The sequence below is a fragment of the Gadus macrocephalus genome, chromosome 18 (assembly GCF_031168955.1).
Source record: "Gadus macrocephalus chromosome 18, ASM3116895v1".
Lineage (NCBI taxonomy): Eukaryota > Metazoa > Chordata > Actinopteri > Gadiformes > Gadidae > Gadus > Gadus macrocephalus.
Window position 1 is genome coordinate 15,801,727 of NC_082399.1, and position 21,684 is coordinate 15,823,410.

A 21,684-nucleotide genomic window follows, 5' to 3' on the forward strand; every position below is an offset into this window, starting at 1 on the left:
TGATCAATCTCTTCCCTCTTTTCAATCTGTTGTTCTCTGCGTTAGTCTGCTGTCCGTCTGGATAATACCTCTTATTGCAGATCAGATGGATGCTTCCGGAAGCACGGGTTCAGTGCTGTGGGGTGCAGCGCGTACACACCTGTGTGGCGCATACACACACACGCACGCACACATGCAGGAAGGCACGCACGCACACGCACGCACACAGACACCAGCCACACACACACGAACACACACACACACACACACACACACACAACACTCACACACACACAAACACTCACACACACAAACACACACACACGCACAAACATAACACACACACGCACACCCACACACACAAACAAACACGCACACACATAACACACACACACACACACACACACATAATACACACAAACACACACACAAACACACACACACACACACACACACACACACACACACACACACACACACACACACACACACACACACACACACACACACACACAAACCCGCACCCGCACGTTCATGTTGGGACACCTTGTATATATATAAACATGGACACAGCCTTTTTCTAGGTCAACACATCCCAGGTGATGAAAAAACCTGGACCTGAAAAGGTGAGATTACCCAGAATGCTCTATTGTTTCCATTTATCCTTGTATCTAAGACTCTGGCCAGCAGGGTGGTCTGTGGGCTGGGGCTGGGATACTGGGGTTACTGACCCTGACTTGTGGACTGGAACCGACTGCAGCAGGAAGCATCCACTCTGCCCAGCCTCGCTGGGTCTGACAGTTGAAAAGACAGATGATCTCCAAGTCCCCTCGCACTGCACTGCTGGGAAGCAGACCACCAGTACTCCAACTCATACTAATACTATACTACTGCTAAAACTGATCAAATAAGTACTATACTACTACTAAAACTCATACCACAAATACTATGCCACTACTAGAACAACTACCCTTCATACTAAAGTACTACTACCACTGATACTACTATTACTATACTACTACTACAGCTGATACTACAACGATACTACTGCTACAGCTGATGCCACTACAACGATACTACTACTACAGCTGATACCACTACAACGATACTACTACTACAGCTGATACTACTACAACGATACTACTACTACAGCTGATACCACTACAACGATACTGATACTACAGCTGATACTACTACAACGATACTACTACTACAGCTGATACCACTACAACGATACTACTACTACAGCTGATACTACAGCTGATACTACTACAACGATACTACTACTACAGCTGATACCACTACAACGATACTACTACTACAGCTGATACCACTACAACGATACTACTACTACAGCTGATACTACTACAACGATACTACTACTACAGCTGATACCACTACAACGATACTACTGCTACAGCTGATGCCACTACAACGATACTACTACTACTGATGCCACTACAACGATACCACTGCGGTTCTGGTTCAGGCCCAGGCTGGCCTGCTGGTCCTGGCCTGGTCGTGTTCCGCTGGCCCTCCCCTGCTCCTAATTGGTGCACGTCAACACTACCCCCGCTGGGCCCAGTGTGCCACGGTGAGGACACGCCCCCCCCTCACGAGAGGCTGAGTATACACGGGGAAGGGGTGGGGGGGAGGTGGGGCTGTCACTTTGGATCACAGTATGGGGGGGGGGGGGGTATTAGGCAGTGTGAGTGTTGATGAGAGAGCACAGGGAACAGGAGGCCCCATATAACGCCTGACCACTCTGCAGGGGATCCCTTCTCTGGTCTCTCCTCTCAGCTATCCTCCAGTGACTGGTCACTCCTCTCCGGTCTCTCCTCTCTGGTCTCTCCTCTCTAGTCTCTCCTCCTGTGACTGGTCACTCCGCCCTGGTCTCTCCTCTCTAGTCTCTCCTCTCCAGTCTGTCCTCTCTGGTCTCTCCTCTCTAGTCTGTCCTCTCTGGTCTCTCCTCCTGTGACTGGTCACTCCGCCCTGGTCTCTTCTCTCTGGTCTCTCCTCTCTAGTCTCTCCTCTCTGGTCTCTCCTCTCTGGTCTCTCCTATCTGGTCTCTCCTCTCTGGTCTCTCCACTCTGGCCTCTCCTCTCTGGTCTCTCCTCTCTCTCCTCTCTGGTCTCTCCTCTCTGGCCTCTCCTCTCTTGTCTCTCCTCTCTGGTCACTCCTCTCTGGTCACTCCTCTCTGGTCTCTCCTCTCTAGGCTCTCCTCTCTGGTCTCTCCTCTCTAGTCTGTCCTCTCTGGTCTCTCCTCTCTGGTCTCTCCTCTCTGGTCTCTCCTCTCTGGTCTCTCCTCTCTAGTCTCTCCTCCCTGGTATCTCCTCTCTGTTCTCTCCTCTGTAGTCTCTCATGTCTGGTCTATCCTCCCATTGCTGGCCTCTCATCTCTGGTCTCTCCTCTCTGGTCTATACTCCCGTGACTAATCTATCCTCTCTGTTCTCTCCTCTCTAGTCTCTCCTCTCTCCTCTCTGTTCTCTCCACTCTGATATCGCCTTTAGGCTCTTCTCATTGGTCTCTGTTGTATGCTCTCTGGTCCCTCTGGTCTCCCCTGTGTAGTTCCCCCCCCCCCCCCCCCCCCTGCTGAGCCGGCGGTTCTGTGGTTCTGCAAGGCCAAGAGGTCGGAGACGCTGGCAAGGTCAACCCAGCGGGGGGGGGGGGGGATGCTCAGACCCTGAGAGCGGCGACTCCCCAGGGGGCCGCAGGGCCACCCCCCAACCAACCCAAACAACACACAACACAGAGGGCACACACCACATCAAATTCCGACCTAGGCTAATTACTTTCATCTTTGCCAGTGTTTTCTGTCTATTCAATAGTTTATGTTTATTTTAGATTTTTAGCTCTAGGCTCCTACCGTCCTGTAGCCTATGTTCTGTTGTGAAACTGGGGTGAATGAAGTGGGAGCCTACATCTTATACCAAATAGTCCTACACTAGAATTAAGTACCCTCAGAAACAGTAAATATTGTCTTATAGCTGTATACTTAACAATGCAATGCCTATATTTTGGGAGATTTCGCTGTGGTGGGTGAACATGCACCTGGCCCTAAATCCCGTCGCAGGGTTCTGGGGACCAACTGCGAACTGGTATCGACACCAGTTTGGTCTGTTTGGTGGGATTTTTGTTCACACACACGCACACACGCACACACCCACCCACCCACCCACACACACGCAGGCACACACACACACACACACACACACACACACACACACACACACACACACACACACACACACACACACACACACACACACACACACACACACACACACACACCGATATCGGGGGATGCGCATTGGAGACGCTCTCTCACCCTGAATCGTCCTCCACACGGGGACGTGTTCTCAACTTTCCCCGCGCCAGTCAGCGGTCGACACCGGAGAGGGTTCAGGGATCAGGACCGGCTGTGACGTCACGAGCTCCGAGCGGCGGACCGTCCGTCGTTATTTAGCGCGCCGCGTCCCGACCGAGTGACAGCGCGTGGGCGGCGCTGCCGGGAGACCCTCTCTCTCGTACCGGTGGCCGAGAGCCTCAGTTGTCAGGGAGGAGGGCGGTGGAGCAGCAGCACCATCCGGGTAACAGGAGACGGAGTGAACCACGCGTGTTAAAACACTTTATTAGTGGCGGTGGGTTAAAAGGCTCCGGATCGATAGGAGGGACGGCGCGTCTCCATAGGGGGTCTGGTTTCAGGTCCGCCAGCGCAAAGTGACTGACGGACTCGCGTTGAGTCTTCACGAGGAGGCGAACCGAATGGAAAGCAGTGCGCATCACCTCGGAAATACGAACAAGTTCATCTCCGATATGGCTCCGTGAGCGCGGTGAAGCCGTCTGGTTTCTCGTGGTTGAAGGTTGGAGATCCTGAGGAAAAGTCTCTGTTGTGTCCCTATCTGCAGCGGCGTAGCTGCCCCGAGGGGGCCATTGGGGGCCAGGGTGGAAGGGGGCTCGGACTGCTGTTTTGAGTTTTAATAATTAACACCAAAAAATGAAGAGTGCTATCACTGGGATTTACACTGCGAGGGTGATTACAAACCGGCGAATGTATGAAGCTACTCTGAAATCGAGACTTTGTAAAGCAAGATATTTTCTGTTGAAGTTGAAATGATGTGAGAGCTTCAGAGATGGGTTGCATGTGGCTCTTACTCGTCAAGGTGAGTGATTATCTTACTAGAGCATGAATTGCTGTCGGTTTGTTGTTGTGTTGGCTGTCCTGTGTGTTCGGATTGCCAAACCACCAGATCATAACACCATAATATTACCACAGAGTACTGACCACTAAACGCATGGTGGTAACCAGAACCTGTCAAGAGGAGTTATTGTCATTTCAAAGCGCTTGATCCAGGCTTTCTTTAACCTTCTTTCATTTCGGGCTGCGGTCGAACAGATTGAATGGCCTTCAGTCAATATAAAAAAGAGAAAGCAATTAGACCATCGTGTTTCTTTTAAATGAATTGATTTTCCTCCATCACATCAAAAAAGAGTTCACTAATGTTGATGAAAGAAAACCCGGATTTGTGTTTTAAGAGATTAAAAACACATCGCTGACGGAGGTTCCGGGAAATCCAATCGGGCGATATCTCTCACCAGACCCAGATACACTCTCAGGGATTCCTCCCGAGCAGTCTCTCTGCGTGTAAGAAATAATCCCGCAACTATCCCAGCAAGTTGTCTGTCTGCACGGCGGGGTCGGGAGTGAGCCTGAGGACGGCAACACGTCACAAGAGCTGAACACGGGAGAACAGTCAGGACCCCTTCACGCTGTTCAGCATGCGCCCAGCCTCCTGATTCAACACGCTCGGCCCCTGGATCAATTCCCAGTGTGCCAGACCCCTGGCCCCTCTGTAATCAGCTGTAGATGTAATCACACACACTCATGCAGCCTGTGGCCGCCGGCCCTGGGCATCCGGCCACAGCGACCTGCATTCCGGGTATCTGGCATGGCCCCGGTATACCGCCTATGAGCCCGGTACACCTGGCATGGGCCCTGTGCACCTGGCATGGGCCCTGTGCACCTGGCATGGGCAGGTACGCATTGCCCGGCCCCGGGTACACCGTGCCATGCCGGTTGTATCTGGAACAACACGGTAGCGTTCTACTAGTCACGGTGGTGCAATAGTTAGTTTGTATGTTCTCGCCATATTCATGTGAGCTTCCTTCACGCCAGAACACTAACATCTTGCTGTATTCTTGTAGATAGTAGGCAGTGTAGGTCTGAGACCAGAACAAAAACATCTTGCTGTATTCTTGTAAGTAGAAGAATACAGCAAGAATACAGTAGGTCTGAACCAGAACACTAACATCTTGCTGTATTCTTGTAGATAGTAGGCAGTGTAGGTCTGAGACCAGAACAATTACATCTTGCTGTATTCTGGTAGGTAGAAGAATACAGCAAGAATACAGTAGGTCCGAACCAGAACACTAACATCTTGCTGTATTCTTGTGGGTAGCAGGCAGTGTAGGTTTTGGGTCGGTGCCTGGGGCTGACTGTAGCTGCCCGACGCTCCAAGAGATGGGTTGGAAGTAAAGGACAAATTTCTCCCAAGGGGCAAAAAAAAGAAGTTATATTTGTCCTAGATTTCTTCATGAACATGTGAGGGTTATTTTTGTGCCTAAATGTCACTTGTAAAATATTATATTTCCTTCACTAGAAGCCGGTTGCTGTTCGTGTTGTGATCATTTAGATTTGTTGCCGTCTGTGACATTAAAGGGCTGTCCTCCCCCCTCCCCGAGGTCAATGTCTGATCGCACGCATTGATCTTTTCTCATCAGCCAATCAGATCAGAGTTCATAGTTCATTCTGATAATTCCACAACCACCGGAATATCACCTGATATTACAGCAATGTTTCTCCCAGAATATGTTCTCTGCGGCTGGACATCAAATATCCCAACGACACATCAATTCTTTCATCGGCTCGACTCCAATAGCAGAGGCCAGCCTTGGCGACGATGAAATATTAATGTGTTTCAGAGTTTAAGATGTTTTCCACAGGAAATGCCGTCTTAACTGACCCTAGACCAAGACTCGGGTTTATTGTGGGCCCACGGGAATAATAAACCAACAGGGTCTCACACTAATCCTCCAGACAACTACCACAACACTAGGGTCCCACACTAACCCCCACCCTGACCACCACACTAACCGCCAGACAACTACCACAACCCCCGGGTCCCACACTAACCACCACACTAACCACCACACTGACCACCACACTGACCACCACACTGATCACCTCACTAACCACCTCACTAACCACCACACTAACCACCACACTAACCACCTCACTAACCACCTCACTAACCACCACACTAACCACCACACTAACCACCTCACTAACCACCTCACTAACCACCACACTGACCACCACACTGACCACCACACTGATCACCTCACTAACCACCTCACTAACCACCACACTGACCACCTCACTAACCACCTCACTAACCACCACACTAACCACCACACTGACCACCACACTGATCACCTCACTAACCACCTCACTAACCACCACACTAACCACCACACTAACCACCACACTAACCACCTCACTAACCACCACACTAACCACCACACTAACCACCACACTAACCACCACACTAACCACCACACTAACCACCACACTAACCACCACACTAACCACCACACTGACCACCACACTGACCACCACACTGACCACCACACTAACCACCACACTAACCACCACACTAACCACCACACTAACCACCACACTAACCACCTCACTAACCACCACACTAACCACCACACTAACCACCTCACTAACCACCTCCCTAACCACCAGACCGGGAACAAACCAAGCCCACACATTTCAATATGAAAGAGGGGGAACATTGATCTGAAGAGGGCCTTTGAAATCAAAAACGAGGGCCGATCTAGATAGAGATATTAAACGCTGGCTAATAGCCATTAAAATGTTTTTTCTCTGCTGAATACAATTGGAATGGAGTTCTACTGATGGAGGATTTGGGAGGTGATGTTGTGAGGGCAGACAGAACACGCTGACCCCCCCAATCGCTGCGCGCTCCACATGAAAGCGAGCGGAGACAGGGATTAACCGACTCCAGCGAGCTGGGGCTCGGAAACCATATTAGGCAAGTGGAGTTGTTAATACACACATAATCTGCAGAAGGCCCCTTTAATATATTTCATTTCCTTTTCAAAAGAACTTGATTATCTTAAACGAGGAGCGTAAGCAAGCTTTGATAGTCACAGAACAGCAGCTCTGCCCAGCGCAGGATATATATATATATGTCTTTGTATTGGTTTATTAATTATGATACACAGGTTGACGCATTTCCGGTGTGTAGCTGTTGCGTTACCATGTTAGCCGTTGTGTTACCATGTTAGCCAATGTGCTGTGTTTGGGTGTGGGTCATGCCTAGCATGGTTTCCATGGTAATGGATGCTGCTGTTGTATTTCCACCAATTCACATGTGCATGCACACATAAAAAATACACACACACTATCCAATTACTAACACACAGATGTGGGTTAATCTGAGGGGTAACCATGGTACCACCAACATATGTGTATATTTAATGGTTATGATTAGTGTGTGTTTGTGTGTGTGTGTGTGTGTGTGTGTGTGTGTGTGTCTCCATGGTAACATGTGTGGGTGTTTCCAGGTGTGTTTGATGCTGAGCGTGTCTCCATGGTAACGTGTGTTTGTGAGTGTTTCCAGGTGTGTGTGTGATTTGTGAGGCCGAGCGCGTCTCCATGGTAACGTGTGCGCGTGTGTTTCCAGGTGTGTGTGATGCTGAGCGCGTCTCCATGGCTAACGTGTGTGCGTGTGTTTCCAGGTGTGTGTGATGCTGAGTGGGCTGCTGGCGGGGGCGTGCGGCGAGGGGAGCTGTGAGGGGCTGGTCATGCTGTCCGCCAACGTGTCACGTAAGACCCCTTCTGATGACATCATCATTACACGCCCTCCTCCGGCTCAAGCTGAAATGTTTTACCACCGATCAACATATGTATGCACACATTACACAAAACACACACACACACACACACACGAACGGACAATCGAACCCGACTACATCAGTTCATTCGGTTTTCTTTTAAAACAGCTGAATTACATTAAGTTGGTTTGGTTTCTTTAGTTAAACAAATCACAGAAATGCATTCCCCAAAGCTGCCTCAACGCTCCACATTGAATTATTACCCAGAACCCCCCCCCCCCCCCTGGACCGGAACACCTGGGAGGCCGCGGCGTGAGCGCCAGCGAGAGCTCACATGTGATTGTTGTTATTTCCCAGTGAACCACCACCGCTCCCAGCCCACAGAGAACACCACTTTTTCTTTCACGTCTTTCACCCCCCCCCCCCCCAGATTGCTTTAATGTTAATCTTTTTGAATCAGTGCAGCCGTAATAGCAGCACCGCGGGGGGAGGGTGTCTGAAGTCATATTTGCAGCTGATGGGGATGTCACTGCTAGGGGGGAACTCTGTCACTAGTGTTTACTGTAACACGGCCGTCCCCCCCAAGTACATTCCCCCATCCTCTCCTGGCCTATCCCCCCTCCTTCTCTAATCTACGCCCAATCATCCCCCCCCCCCCCCCCCCCCCCCCCTAAGTCTCCCCCAGGGCTCCCCGTACCTCCCACGAACCTCCCCTATTCTCCCCCAGACCCCCCCTCAACCCCTCCTGGTCTCCAGCTCAGTTGGCCCTGCCCCCCTCCTGGTCTCCCTCCTGGTCTCCCTGCCCCCCTCCTGGTCTCCCTCCTGGTCTCCCTGCCCCTCTCCTGGTCTCCCTCCTGGTCTCCCTGCCCCTCTCCTGGTCTCCCTCCTGGTCTCCCTGCCCCCCTCCTGGTCTCCCTCCTGGTCTCCCTCCTGGTCTCCCTGCCCCCCTCCTGGTCTCCCTCCTGGTCTCCCTGCCCCTCTCCTGGTCGCCCTCCTGGTCTCCCTGCCCCTCTCCTGGTCTCCCTGCCCCTCTCCTGGTCTCCCTGCCCCCCTCCTGGTCTCCCTGCCCCTGGTCCCGTGCCCCCCACCTCCTATCCTGCTCTAGTGAGCTCTAATGAGGTGTCCAGGCCGGTCGAGTCGTCCTCTAACTTGCTATCGACGTTATTGACTGAACCTCCTCTCGTCCGCTTGCAGTGTACGCCTTGGCTTCATGGAACCAGAGCTCCAGCAACCTCACAGGTCAGTGCCATCAGAGCTGCGTGTATGTGTATGTGTGTGTGTGTGTGTGTGTGTGTGTGTGTGTGTGTGTGTGTGTGTGTGTGTGTGTGTGTGTGTGTGTGTGTGCGTGTAGCGGGACTGCCAGGCCAAATAGTTTGGTCCTCGCCCACAGCTAGGGGAAGCCGAGGGAAGAGATGAGGAGCGTAGAGGCAAGGTTGATCTTGTCTCAGATTATGGGAAGAAACATCAAAGATGAGCGTGAGCTGGAAATAGAGCTTGGGCTGGGCCACGGGAGGAGCAGGAATCATTAGAGCCGCTGTTCACAAGCACAGGGGCCCGGCCCAGTGTTAGCACGCAGCCGGAGCGACGCGCGTCCTCAAAGCCTCCTCAGGTTCAAGGCTGAATGGAGCTAGCACGGCAGGAACCTTCATGTTGCTAGCGGGCTAGGTCATATAGCTCGAAGCAGGCGTGTGAGCGTCGGATATGGAGTAAGAACGCCCTGACTAGCCCAACTTTTGCTCCCCCAGACTCCTCTGAGCCTTTCTGCGAGACCTCAATCGACGGAATCGGTACCTGCTGGCCCAGGAGCAAGCCAGGACAGATGGTGTCCCGGCCCTGCCCGGAAATGTTCTACGGCGTCCGCTACAACACCACCAGTAAGACCAGCAGCGGCCCCTCCGCTACGACCGGCGCTCTGAGCCAGCGCTCTGCTGACAATGAACTAAAAATACCCCCCCCCCTTCTCCTGGGGGTCCCTAGGGGGCGCCTAGTTTATGTAACTGTGTACACATAAATTAGCATGGAGCGTTGGAATTAACAAGACACATACAAGTGCAGTAAATAATTGTGCACACAATGCAATTATGGGTTGCATGGGATAATGGAGGATTGCTAAGAGATAGAGAGTCTAAAGTGGAGTGTTGTCATGGCTGCATTAAGATGAAATGCATTCCTTCAAGTTGGGTTTAAGGAAGATTAAACGGGGCTTCGTACCATTAGAGCTTTTATACAGTGTTTATTGTGTACTTTGGTTAGATATGTTATCATAAATTATTTATTTTGATCGCCAAGAATCGTTTAAGGGCGAGCTCCAAGCCAGCATGCATACACGCGCCGGCGCACATCTCCACATCTGAATAATTCAAGTCCAAATTGCTCTTCATAACTATGGAATTCAATCCAAACAAGATCTGGGACAGAACATCACCGTGACTTATATGGAAATGTTATTGTGTTTCAATCTCACAAAAATATTTCTTGTTTTATTTCAGGATTAGGATTCTGACATTTTGACAGTTTATGCTGCAGATAAGATATGAATAAAGGTTTAGGTAATAAATCCAAATTTAGAATGAATGAGTCATCAGGCTAAGGTTGGGCCCTCAGGGAGATCTCCCACCAGGTAGACGGGATTAAGACAGATGAAGACTGGCAGCCTTCAGGACAAGGTAGTCCCACTGCGTCTCAAATTTGGACCTCATTCAAAGTACCACAATCAAGTTTTTTGATTGAATCGTCTTCTATGATCTTAAACATACTTGATTTTCTTGTCACTGTGAATAATAGCATAATGCAGGGAAAACAGTTGTAAAAAACTAAGTTTTTGCCGAGTTTGGGCAAAGAGGTTTTGAACATTTTAGACTGGTTCGGTTGTTTCTGTGAGACGCCCAGGGGCCTCATTTATGAACCGTACTTGCGCACAGATTTGTGCATAAGGAGTGCATATGAACATTGCCACGCAAAGTTTGGAATTTAGCAAAATGTACATATACTTAGGAATGTGTGTTAATATATGCACAGCTCTGGCCATGCATAGGAACAGAATCTAGCAGAGCATTTAAGTGTGTCTACATATGTCCCATGTTTCCTTTAATTAGAAAACATACAATTACTCCTTTGTCAAATTTTAAATAGGCAAATTGGTTTCAAACCGTATAAATGACAGCTGTGAGAAATGTTTGAAATGAAGTGCAATGGCTTATCTTGCGTTATTGGAAGACTTGGCAAACCATGCTCTCTGCAGGGAGCGTGTTTTCAAAGATCGCGCTGATCTTCTTGGCGAGTTGCTGACATGTCACTTCTGTGGGCTATGACTCTTTTTTTGGCTTTAAGTTTAACATCAAACCATTTCATTTTTTTCAGATAGGGTTCTTTCTTCCGACCCACGTGAATTAACTGCATCAGTCATCTTTTCCCATGCAGCAAGCTTTTTGTTATTTGTAACGCCTTCTGCCCTAAGTTAGCCAAAAAGTAACTTTTTTTTAATTCAAACTCATTTACGAGCGTTTCAATTTCAGTGTTGGAGAAGTTTCTTCGCTTTGCTCTGTTTGCCTTGATAGCGGTGAGGGGAAAAACACATGGTTGATAAAGGGATGCTTTGTGACCTCATTTTCATCTTCGAACCGCTTATCCGTGATAGGGTCGCGGGGGCATTTGTTCCAGCAGGGGGCCCCAGACTTTCCTTCCCTTTCCTTGGTAAAGAAAGGGAAGTCTGTGACCATATATGGTTAATTGGAGGTGTTTCTGAATGCAAAAGGTCTGAGCGTGCACGAGCATGGTACTTAAGAACAGGTGGAATTTATTAAGATAGACAGCTTACTGATGTGTGTACGCCTTGCACACGTTTGATGAGTACTGTTTTTTTTGTATTCAAGCACATCCTAAATGTCATTGGTAAGAGGGAATTTAGAGCCTTTTCTAAGCACGGTTGATAAATGAGGCCCCTGGTGTGGATGTGTGGCCCTCTGGGCAGCCCTTAAAGGCCCAGAGGACTTCTCAGACCCTTAACCTCACTGGGTACTCTGAGTTTCATATACAACTAATTATAATGCTCATACTCAATGGTGACTAGCTACAAAAAAGGTCTCTCTGAGTTAGCATGGGCCACACACAGGGATAACTCATCCCCATCCTAGGAACACATTTCTTAGGTGTGATTGTGCTCAAATCTGGGCTAAAACAGGAGGTACACTTACACTATTGAGCCCAAAGCCCACAGATCACAAATTACAGTTTATATGTCTAGTTTTTAGCCAAGAAAGAATTACAATCAAACTGTTTAATGTAGTGGTGCTGCATTTCTGGCTCACTTTTTATAGGGCTTGAGTTTGTTTTGGACACGAGAATACAGAAACATTATTTTGCGTGTATCCTGACACAGCCGTGTGCTTTTGGATTAAAAGATAATACAAGATCAAGAAGATCGGTTAATAAATATACATTTACCTTTAAATATTATCAATGCAGTCCACACACACGCATATAGTCAAAGCAGCTGAAAATCGAAAAATGTGGAGCCCCGATTTAAAAGTTCATAGTGTAGTCGTAAATGTATTTCCCACATGGCGGAAATACTGCATAAAAGTCAACCTCTCTCCCAGGGGTCCCTGGAATAGGGCCCCTGAAGGATTCTGTGTCGGCCGGGGCCCTCTGGGCCTTCTGTCCTCCGGTCGCCTCATTTGGCTAAACGAAAATGGCTTTGGACTACGAGTGGCCAGGTGACATGCCTCTAGAGGGATTAAAACAAAGGGAATAAATGAAAACAGTAATCCCTCCATTTTTCCGCACAGCAGGAAGTCAGGGAAGATTAGGGGAGCGTTGCCCGGCTCAGCCTCCCTCCCTCCGATTACTTGGGTCGATCCAAAAGTGCATGGTGACTGGTTGTCAGGGTAACAAAGGCAGCGACCAAGATAGCATCATTACCACCAGCGAGCGCTTGGCGCTGATTGAAAGGTTACGATCTCGCTCAGTGTTTGTAGGTGGTATTTTTAGCTTCCATTCATAATTAAGTATTATTCAATATTTCACTTGCCATCGAGGAAAGGCTGGAGCAGAGCCGAGAGACAATGTAATCAAGAATTAAGATGTTGTGTGCGTCCCAGCCAGGAGCTCATCTCTGATTCATCTCAGAGCGATGCTAATGTCCCTGCAGAGATGTTGCTCCGCCATTCGTCAACAACTCCCCAACGTCTTTGATGATTTCATACTTGAAGCTTCCGAGATGCGAAGTCTGAAACATTTGGCATGAGACTTATGCCTGCAGCCAGCTATGAGGTCACAACGTCTGGCCACTCCAGTTCAGACCAAAGATTCACCTTGCAACGGCTTGCAACGAGACGGTTTTAGAACGTCGCAGGGGCGGTGTGAACGGGTCGTTGCAAGGCGTCGCAAGGAGTTGCAAGGAGTCGCCAGAGATTGAACATGTCAAATTGCAAGGTCCAGTTTTAGAACGCGGCGATTTAACTATTCCTCTTCAGCCAATCACAGCACAGAACAACTTGTACGTCACGGCCTTACTCCGTCCTGGTACCGTACTGTCCACTCCAGCATAAAAAGATCCGAAGATGGCAGACTTCTGGTCCGAGGAGAGGGAGGAGAAATTAATTCGGTTGTTGGAGGATCAACCTGTGTTATACGATGTTGCCAGCAAGGGGTACAGCAACAGGGACGAGCCTGTTGTGAGATTGCGGTGGCAATTGGTGTATTCGGTAAGGAGGCGATGCTTTGTTTTTCTTTTCTGTTACTTTTTCCTTTCCTTGTTTCCTGTTTTTATTTTCGTTTCATAAAGGCATAGCTTAGGCTGTAGGCCTAATATATAGGCTTATTAAACACAAGTTGTAGATGCTAACGGTATTTATCTTTGTTTCTGAAGAACGATTGTAGATAACGATTTTAGATAACGTTAGGCTCGAGCTGATTTACAGTTATTTTAACGGGACCAACGGTTCCCAACGGTATCTCAGTATCTTTATATTTTTTCTATGTTTCCTGTGTAAAAACAAGGGACTAAAGATGCCTATTGGAAAGCGGGTGGCTTAATAAATAAATATTTACTGCTGGTAATAGGCCTACTCCATCCGCTAATGCTTTGTGGGGTCAAAGGTGATTGTAAAATAGTCTTTAGTTTAAAATGTGCGATGTTTTTTTGCTAACATTAGGCTACTGTCTTTTTCAGAAAAAGAGGTGGGCAAGAAAATCCACTCCCTCAGGACTCAGTACAACAGGTACAGCAAGGCACCAGCTTCGGGGAGTGCCGGTGGGAGAACTGGCAGGCAGGACTGGGTACTCAGGAGGCTCTTTCCTGGAGCCATATATAAGGAAGAGAGCTTCTTCGTCCAACGTGGATGAAAAGGTATTTATTTAAAGTAAAACTTATCACACATATTAATTAACATTAACACATATATGGGCCTAGGTATCAAGAGTAGGCTAGAGTTACTGTGTCTTGTCATTCTTCACTACATCTGCATTGGAGTAAAAAGCTGGAGTTTACAGTTTGTTTAAATTACCCGTTGTCGGATACATTGCATTTCCTGTTAGTTAAATTTCCGTTTTATCTGTCTTTGTTTACAATCGGCTCAACTACAACTTGGAGATGGATAATAGAATAGGCTACATACAACTATATACAATTGATCTGTGCTGGAATATGAAATATAAAACAATTGAATATAATACGGCTTGATTATTAATTACACCCACACACATGATTCAATTTTGTCCCACTGCCATGCTACAGCACCAGCGTCTGAGCACATGTAATTGCAGAGGATGTCTCTGTTCCTCTTAGCCTGCAGAGTGGTGTTTGTGCTGCGTGGTAGTGCAGCCTGGGCAAGGGTTGGACCATGTTCACCAGGGCCATCCCGCTCGCTGGGAAGCTGGGTGTAGCCATCACCACACTGGTCACGTAGGACATTGTGCAGCACGGTGCAGGCGAGGACAATCTTGTCCACAGTCTCTGGCTGCAGGTGGATTTTTGTGGTGAAGACACGCCAGCGGTTTGCTAGTATGCCAAAGGCATTTTCCACCACCCTCCGTGCTCTTGAAAGCCTGTAATTAGAGATATAATGGTATTATTTCTTCCTAGTAAGATAGTCATTACCAACATTTTAAACGTTGTTTTGTTACAATGTGCTGAATTGTTCAAAAAGTACTGAAAGCAACTAAATAGGCCTGTTTTTATGATTTTTAGAAGGATGAAAAATTCGACCACTATTGTCATTGAAACCGTTAATTGTTATATCCCCTACCGGTAATTGAAAATCCTCTGCTCCTTGGTGAGGCCGTGGCTAGAGTAGGGCTTCAGGATATACTCCTTGAGCGGGAAAGCCTCATCAGCCACTATGGTGTAGGGTGAGAGCAGCTCTGTACCAGAAAGTGGTGCAGGGTCGGGGATGTTGGCTGTCTTCTGCTCAAGGGACTGCTGGAGTGAGCAGCCCCTGAAAACCCCACCATCAGACACCCTGCCGTTGCACCCCACATCCACATAAAGGAAGCGGTAGTTGCTGTCCACCAGGGCCATCAACACAACTGAGAAGCTATGTTTATAGTTATAAAAAGTAGACCCTGAGGATGGTGGAGGGATAATTGAGATGTGTTTCCCATCCAAGGCACCAAGGCAGTTAGGAAATTGCCACTGGTCCTGGAATCCCTTTGCCACCTTCTTCCACTCCTCTGTGGTGTTGGGGCACTGAAAAACAAAGATACTTTTTTTAATAATGTGTCATTTGTATTGATCTATTATTTTTCTTTTACAGATTGTTGAAAGAGAGAGTGATGACGTGGAGGGACTGGACGAGGAAGAGGACGTGGAAGTAGAGGAGAGCAGTGAACCTGAGGGACAAGGCAGCACCTGCCTTGTCCCTCAGGTTCAGAAGGTCGCAGGCAGTAAAAGAAAGAGGCAAACAGAAAAGCAAGAAGATGAGGTCCTAAGTGCCGTTGGCAATTTTCTGCGAAACAGGACAGAACAGAGGGAGGAGGACACAATGTCAATCTTTTGTAAGAACCTCGTGATGAAAATGAGGCGAATCAAGGACCCAAATATTTTATTAGATTTAGAGCACCAGCTGGAGGAAGGGCTGCTACCAGGCTTCACTTAAAGATAGAGACAAAAAATGATGATGTTGCGGCTCGCCCCGTGCCCACTACCTCCGTCAGTTGTCCGTTGCCCATTGACTTTGAATGGGGACGGACGCGCAATGCATTGTGGATCCGTCCGTTCGTTTGGAGCGTTCGCCACCGTCAGAAAGTTGAAAATTTTTCAACTTTTTCGGCAGCGACGGTTCCGTCATCCAATCAGATCGCGTATGCTTGGGCTTGGCTGACGTATGCCTCTGCAAAGACTACTCCCCCATCCGTCAGCCACGCCTTCCCACGTCCGTTGACTGACGGTGCAGTGGGCACGAGGCGTTCAGCTGTGCCAGAGCGTTCACAGTTGCTATGGAAACCACCTAGCGTCGCAGCCCGTTGCAGCCAGTGTGAACTGCCCAGTTTTAGAACGTCGCAGCCCGTCTCGTTGCAAGGCGTTGCAAGGCGTTGCGAGTTGCAAGCCGTTGCAAGGTGAATCTTTGGTCTGAACTGGGCTAGCGGTTAGAGGTAAGGAAATACAGTTGGGAATTTTATACAACGGTATAATCAGCGGTTGAGAACTTGACAGTCATTATTCTTGTGTGTCAGAAATGCTCACCGAATAAAATGCCTCAATAACTTGACTCTAGACGTCATTCAGCAGCGTCAACATTTGGACAGTTGAAGCTAAACCTCGAGACACTAGAGGCTGCTAATGGGAAAACGTAGTTTAACTTTAAGCGGTAATGAAGAAAATGATGGTAATGTTATTGTTATATATACAAAAACAATAATATATTTGTTATAAGTCACGTAATGTGTTACCATCAGGTTAGGTCATAGGCTTACATATTCATTTTTCTTCACATGCATTTATTTATGATCTCCACCAGCTCTTTTGGAAGCAACAGAATTAGCATTTAGATAACTAACAGTTAGCTCTTAGCAGTCCTTCAGTAGCACTAACCAGGTAGAAGCCCTGTCTTATTGATGCCGTGGAGGCAAATTAGGAGAACATTCTTTACATTGTGTAGAAGCCGCTCCTCAGTGATCATCGTTTAGCCCATAGTTTGATCTCGGCTGAGAGGGGATACTGGATCGTTGCATTATCTCAGTATACCTTACTTCCCATAAGCTGTGCATGACAGGTGACACCCCCTAGAGCCGGGAAATGTTCATATAGCCTCTCTTTTTACACAGGTCTTTTAAATTTATTTTAACCGGGAGCATATGTTGAGTATGTTGGTCTCATATAAAAAATATATATTTTAGACCAATGAAAATGGTGTTACATCCAATTTTTTTATGCTTAAAATCAGTAGGTTATTTTAATATGAATGGCAGTAAGTTAGCACACGCACAACTACACACTGCTTGAGCTGCTCCCCCCGCGACCCGACCCCGGATAAGCGGATGACGATGAGGATGAGGACAACTACACACACTTGTGTAGTTGTGAAGTCAGCACCTGTGAGCCTAGTTAAGTGCCTGAGGGTTAAGGTTCGAATGGCAGACGTTCTGTCAGGCAGCATTCTATACAACAGTTGCACCCAGGTCAGGTGATGGCGACATCATCATCTTCATGGTTATTTCTCTCAACAGAGAACAACAGAACAGGGGAATAACGATTTCTGAGCTAATCAAGTATGTTTTATATATATCGCCCTTAATCACAGTTTATAATTACAGTGATCGCTATATGTTTTTCGTCTACATATATCTCCTCTCCACTTCAGTGTTGTTCCACACAGTCCTTGTTGTTGGCCCGGTCAAGCGGGCTATGAGGTCAGTGTCTTATCGCAGCCAAAGCACCCAGCCACGTGCTCCCCGAACCGGATCCACCTCCCAATGCCTTCCCCCTCTGCTGAGCGGGGGGCACCTCTGACGACCGCACACATCCCCCATCTCTCAATCCGTCGTGTACATGTCCTCCGTCACTAACTTCTTAGAACACAGACAATCCGTGTCTGAGGAGAGGGGCATTAGAAACGGTCTCCCCATGGCCTTCACTTTATGCGTTCTCCCTTTAAACCAGATTTCACATTCCGATGAATGCACCTCTTAATCTCAGAGCGCGAGGCCATCGTTAAAGCCGAGGCATTCTTTTTATTAACGGTATGGTGAACTCCCTCTCGACCGCAAGAGGAGGCGGACGATGAGGCAACCCAGACCGCCGACCCCACCTCCATCAAAGGGTTGCCCACCAGCTCTCCGTTCCCAGTGCCTGAGGGCTTCCTGCGGGTCCCAAGAGCAGGAGGTGAGGTGGGCTGGACCCAGGTGGGCTGGACCTGGGCCGGGCACAGCAAGATACACTGACAGTGCAGATCACTTACTGAGAGCTGAGGGCTTCTGCATGTCTAACGAATAACACTCTAATACTAGCAATTCAATCTCACAGATACAGATTCAGAGCTTATAATTGACCTAAAGCTTACGTTTTGAGTTACCTGATATTTATTTAAAAGATCCTTCTATTGATGACATGACTTCAAGTTTTGGTGTAAGAATTTGAATAGAGCTTTGTGTGCAGCGCAAAGGGCTTGCGTGACGTATTGGTGCAGCCCAACTATTTATTACTTTTTACTTTTTACTATTTATTTACTCTGAAAGAGTTATGGTCTATTGCTATGCATCTATAAAACCGGTATGATCCCTCATACCGGTCCGTTTTATTTGTACAACGTAACATTTGTACAACGTAAGGTACTAAGAAAAAGTCTCAAAGGGCTTCACAGGCCCTCATTAGAGCACACCCCTCTAAACCTCAGTCCTCTAAAGGACAAGGAAACCTACCCAAACCCCACGGGAGGAAACCGTGAGAAGGAACCCAGAAGAGGGATCCGTCCTCGAGGGTTCGCTAGGAGAGCAATTACTGCTGAATGGCAGACCTATTGTCGTAGCGAAAAACAAAACAGAAACGAAGGTTTAGAGATATTAAGCAGTTACACTTTACAATAACGGTGCATTCATTTAGTAAATAAAATTAACCAACAGTTATTAACAGCTAACTAATGGTAAATTAACAGTTAACAAAAGGTCTAGGAATCATTTACTAATGGTGTTCATGTTTATTAATGGCGTTGATATTAACTAAGCTAATATGTTCATGTTTACTAAGGTATTCAATAATAAATTTTATTACACAGGTCTTCTCAATGCCGTGGAATGCTCCGTTCACTTGCATGGGCCCTTCACAACTTCCGGCGGTGAAATATATTTGATAATTCACCGTTGCTAAATTTAATTGACCACTGTCAAGGAAAATAAAGGATTTTTTGCCTTTAATGACGTCTTTGGTATCAATCCGCAAGTAGTCCGGTAACTTGTCAACCCCATTTGAATAGAGCGGTTGCTAAGCAACGTCAACGTCTTTGGCAGACTATTTATCTGCTGATCAACACTATGAATGCTGGTAACAAATGAATTGTAAAAAGACACAAAGACCATGTGAAGTTATTTTTTCGTTTTGGCAAGTAGCAGTGTAATAAGCGGGATAATGTATAGAACGTCGCCGGTCATTATCGAAAATAAGCCCCTTCAGGGCGAAGCAAGACACCTCCGATGCACGTCGGTGTCCAGTTGGCCCTGTCGGGGCTTATTTTCCCGATAATAACCATTCTATACATTATCCCTTACATAAACCAGGGTTATCCCTAACCCTATCCCCCACTAAGGATGGGAGATGGTGTGCACCAACTGAACTACAATACTAGCCCCTAACCCTAACCCAAGTTAATGCTATATAATAATGCTATTAATGCATTAACCTAAATAAATGCTAAATTAATGTAGCCTTATTGTTAACTGATACCAATTCATTTATACGAGATGTGACAAACTTGTGTTCAATAATCAACAGGTGAAATGACAGCATCAAATCCAAACTGTCATATACGGTAATACAGTAGGTATTCAAATGTTAAGTAAAAAAAGTAAAACCTGGTATTTGGATGGTGCATGTCAAGAGAAAGACTAAATTTCTACCAGCTCCCTGCTGGTCAAGTGGATAACACACACCAACACACATAGGCTGAAAACAATTTAGTGGGGAAGCAAGGGGGACGCAGACAGTGAAGAGTATTTAAATCAGGAGAGACTATTATATCAGATAAACCACAACATTCATTGACAACACATTTGAAGATTAGACACCATGAAATTATTCTTTGTTGGGGACGATGGATCCATGAAGGATGCCAGGAGATGAGTTGTGTTGAACGTTTATTACCTTGACAAATGTGAACAGCACCTGATGACGGACAAAAGAGAATCAATACATGACATGAATGGATGCTTCCATGATCAGTGATTTCAGAAGTCACTGCATCGTGGAACGCAAAAGTAGTGTTATTACCAGAAGTTGAGAGCCGCTCAGGAAGACAGAACGCCAGCAAGGGGTTTTTAGAATGAATTCACAGCTATGGGAGACACGAAAGCCATCAATGACTTTGGTAGAATTCCCAGCTATGGTAATTTAAGGGCTTGTGAATGCCCTGCTATGGATAACATTATATGTATGGAATGCCTAGGGATGGAAGGACGTTAAACCAGCAATGCTTAGCAATAGTATAGATCGTCCAGCAAGGGAGCATGCAGAGATAGAATCCGTGACCGGGACCAGCAACATTTTGATAGAACTAGTCTCACGAATCAGACTTCCAATCTGGGGAAACGGGACATTCACTTTCTTCTGCTTCATTCTTCGGACTGATCATGAGGCTTTGATCTGTAGACACCACCATCAGCTAAATGCATTACATACCATGGAAGTCTTTGAAATACCTCTGCGAAGATGATTTCTGCAGCATCACAAATATGCCATCTGATAGGGATCAGAGTGAGTTGGTGATTTGGATCTTAAACAAAGCAAGCAGACTTTCAGGTTCTGAAGAGTCCAATTTGCCGCTGTCAACTTCCTGTTAGCATTCACACGTTTCTCCCCTCCCTTTGTGCGTCTTGCTGATCTTTGCATCAGACATTAACTGGAAGAGAGGTTTTGACACCTTGAGCAGTTTGGAATAAGTCGTTGGTACAACATGACCAGACAGAGGAATGACCTGCGGTCTCATTTATAACCGTTGCGTACGCACAAAATGGGGCTGAAATTGGCGTACGTGACTTTCCACGCCAAGGTTGTGATCTATAAAAAACCAATTTGACGGGAAAATGTGCGCAGCACTAAGCAAACTCTGACCCATGCGTACGCATGGTTTGGAGGAAAAGGAGAATTGGCGACACAGATGGTGTGGTGGTGAACTGAAGTCAGACCGAAGAATTGTAGAGTGAGAAGACTCTTACAATTAATTTCAACCCGTATCATGCGTTAAATCCTAATCAGAATAATTTAAATCTACTGCGTTATTTCTCAGTTATTACTCCAGAAACATCTCCTTAGAATACAAATTAAAAAAATTCTCTATATTTAATCCTGTCACTCCATACTGTCCACTGACGGCGCGACTGCATGGAATAAAGCATCTGTCCAACATGTGTCAATAACATCATATTTTTATGTGACACTGTAAACACATAATCAAATGTCAATTAAATCCCAAGTGTGGAAAACCAAGCCACACTCCTCATCACAAACGTTGTCCGTTACTCTTGATGCTTTTCATGACAAATCACGCATTAAAAAGGGGTTCAAGAACATTTTACGTGGGTGATTACAAACTGATTATCCAAGGTGTTCTCGGTCAGTCTTATTACCGTAAC

General features: G+C 47.1%; 2 protein-coding genes across 2 annotated transcripts in view; one reads left to right on the plus strand and one right to left on the minus strand.

Annotated features, from left to right (window-relative positions):
* The first annotated feature begins 3,136 nt into the window (after positions 1-3,136).
* The window catches only part of LOC132447095 (corticotropin-releasing factor receptor 1-like), a 74,945-nt gene continuing 56,397 nt past the window's right edge, over positions 3,137-21,684 (plus strand). Inside the window, exons 1-4 of the mRNA XM_060037780.1 lie at positions 3,137-4,142; positions 7,810-7,897; positions 9,100-9,144; positions 9,651-9,779. Coding sequence (XP_059893763.1) covers positions 4,113-4,142; positions 7,810-7,897; positions 9,100-9,144; positions 9,651-9,779 — 292 coding nt within the window. The 5' untranslated portion in view covers positions 3,137-4,112. The remainder of the gene's footprint in view (positions 4,143-7,809; positions 7,898-9,099; positions 9,145-9,650; positions 9,780-21,684) is intronic.
* Positions 14,459-15,618, minus strand: LOC132447096 (uncharacterized). The gene is made up of 2 exons (XM_060037781.1): positions 15,153-15,618; positions 14,459-14,952 (listed from the first exon to the last, which is right to left on the minus strand). Exons 1-2 carry the CDS (start codon positions 15,422-15,424, stop codon positions 14,595-14,597), a joined length of 630 nt encoding a protein of 209 aa, XP_059893764.1. The 5' UTR covers positions 15,425-15,618; the 3' UTR covers positions 14,459-14,594.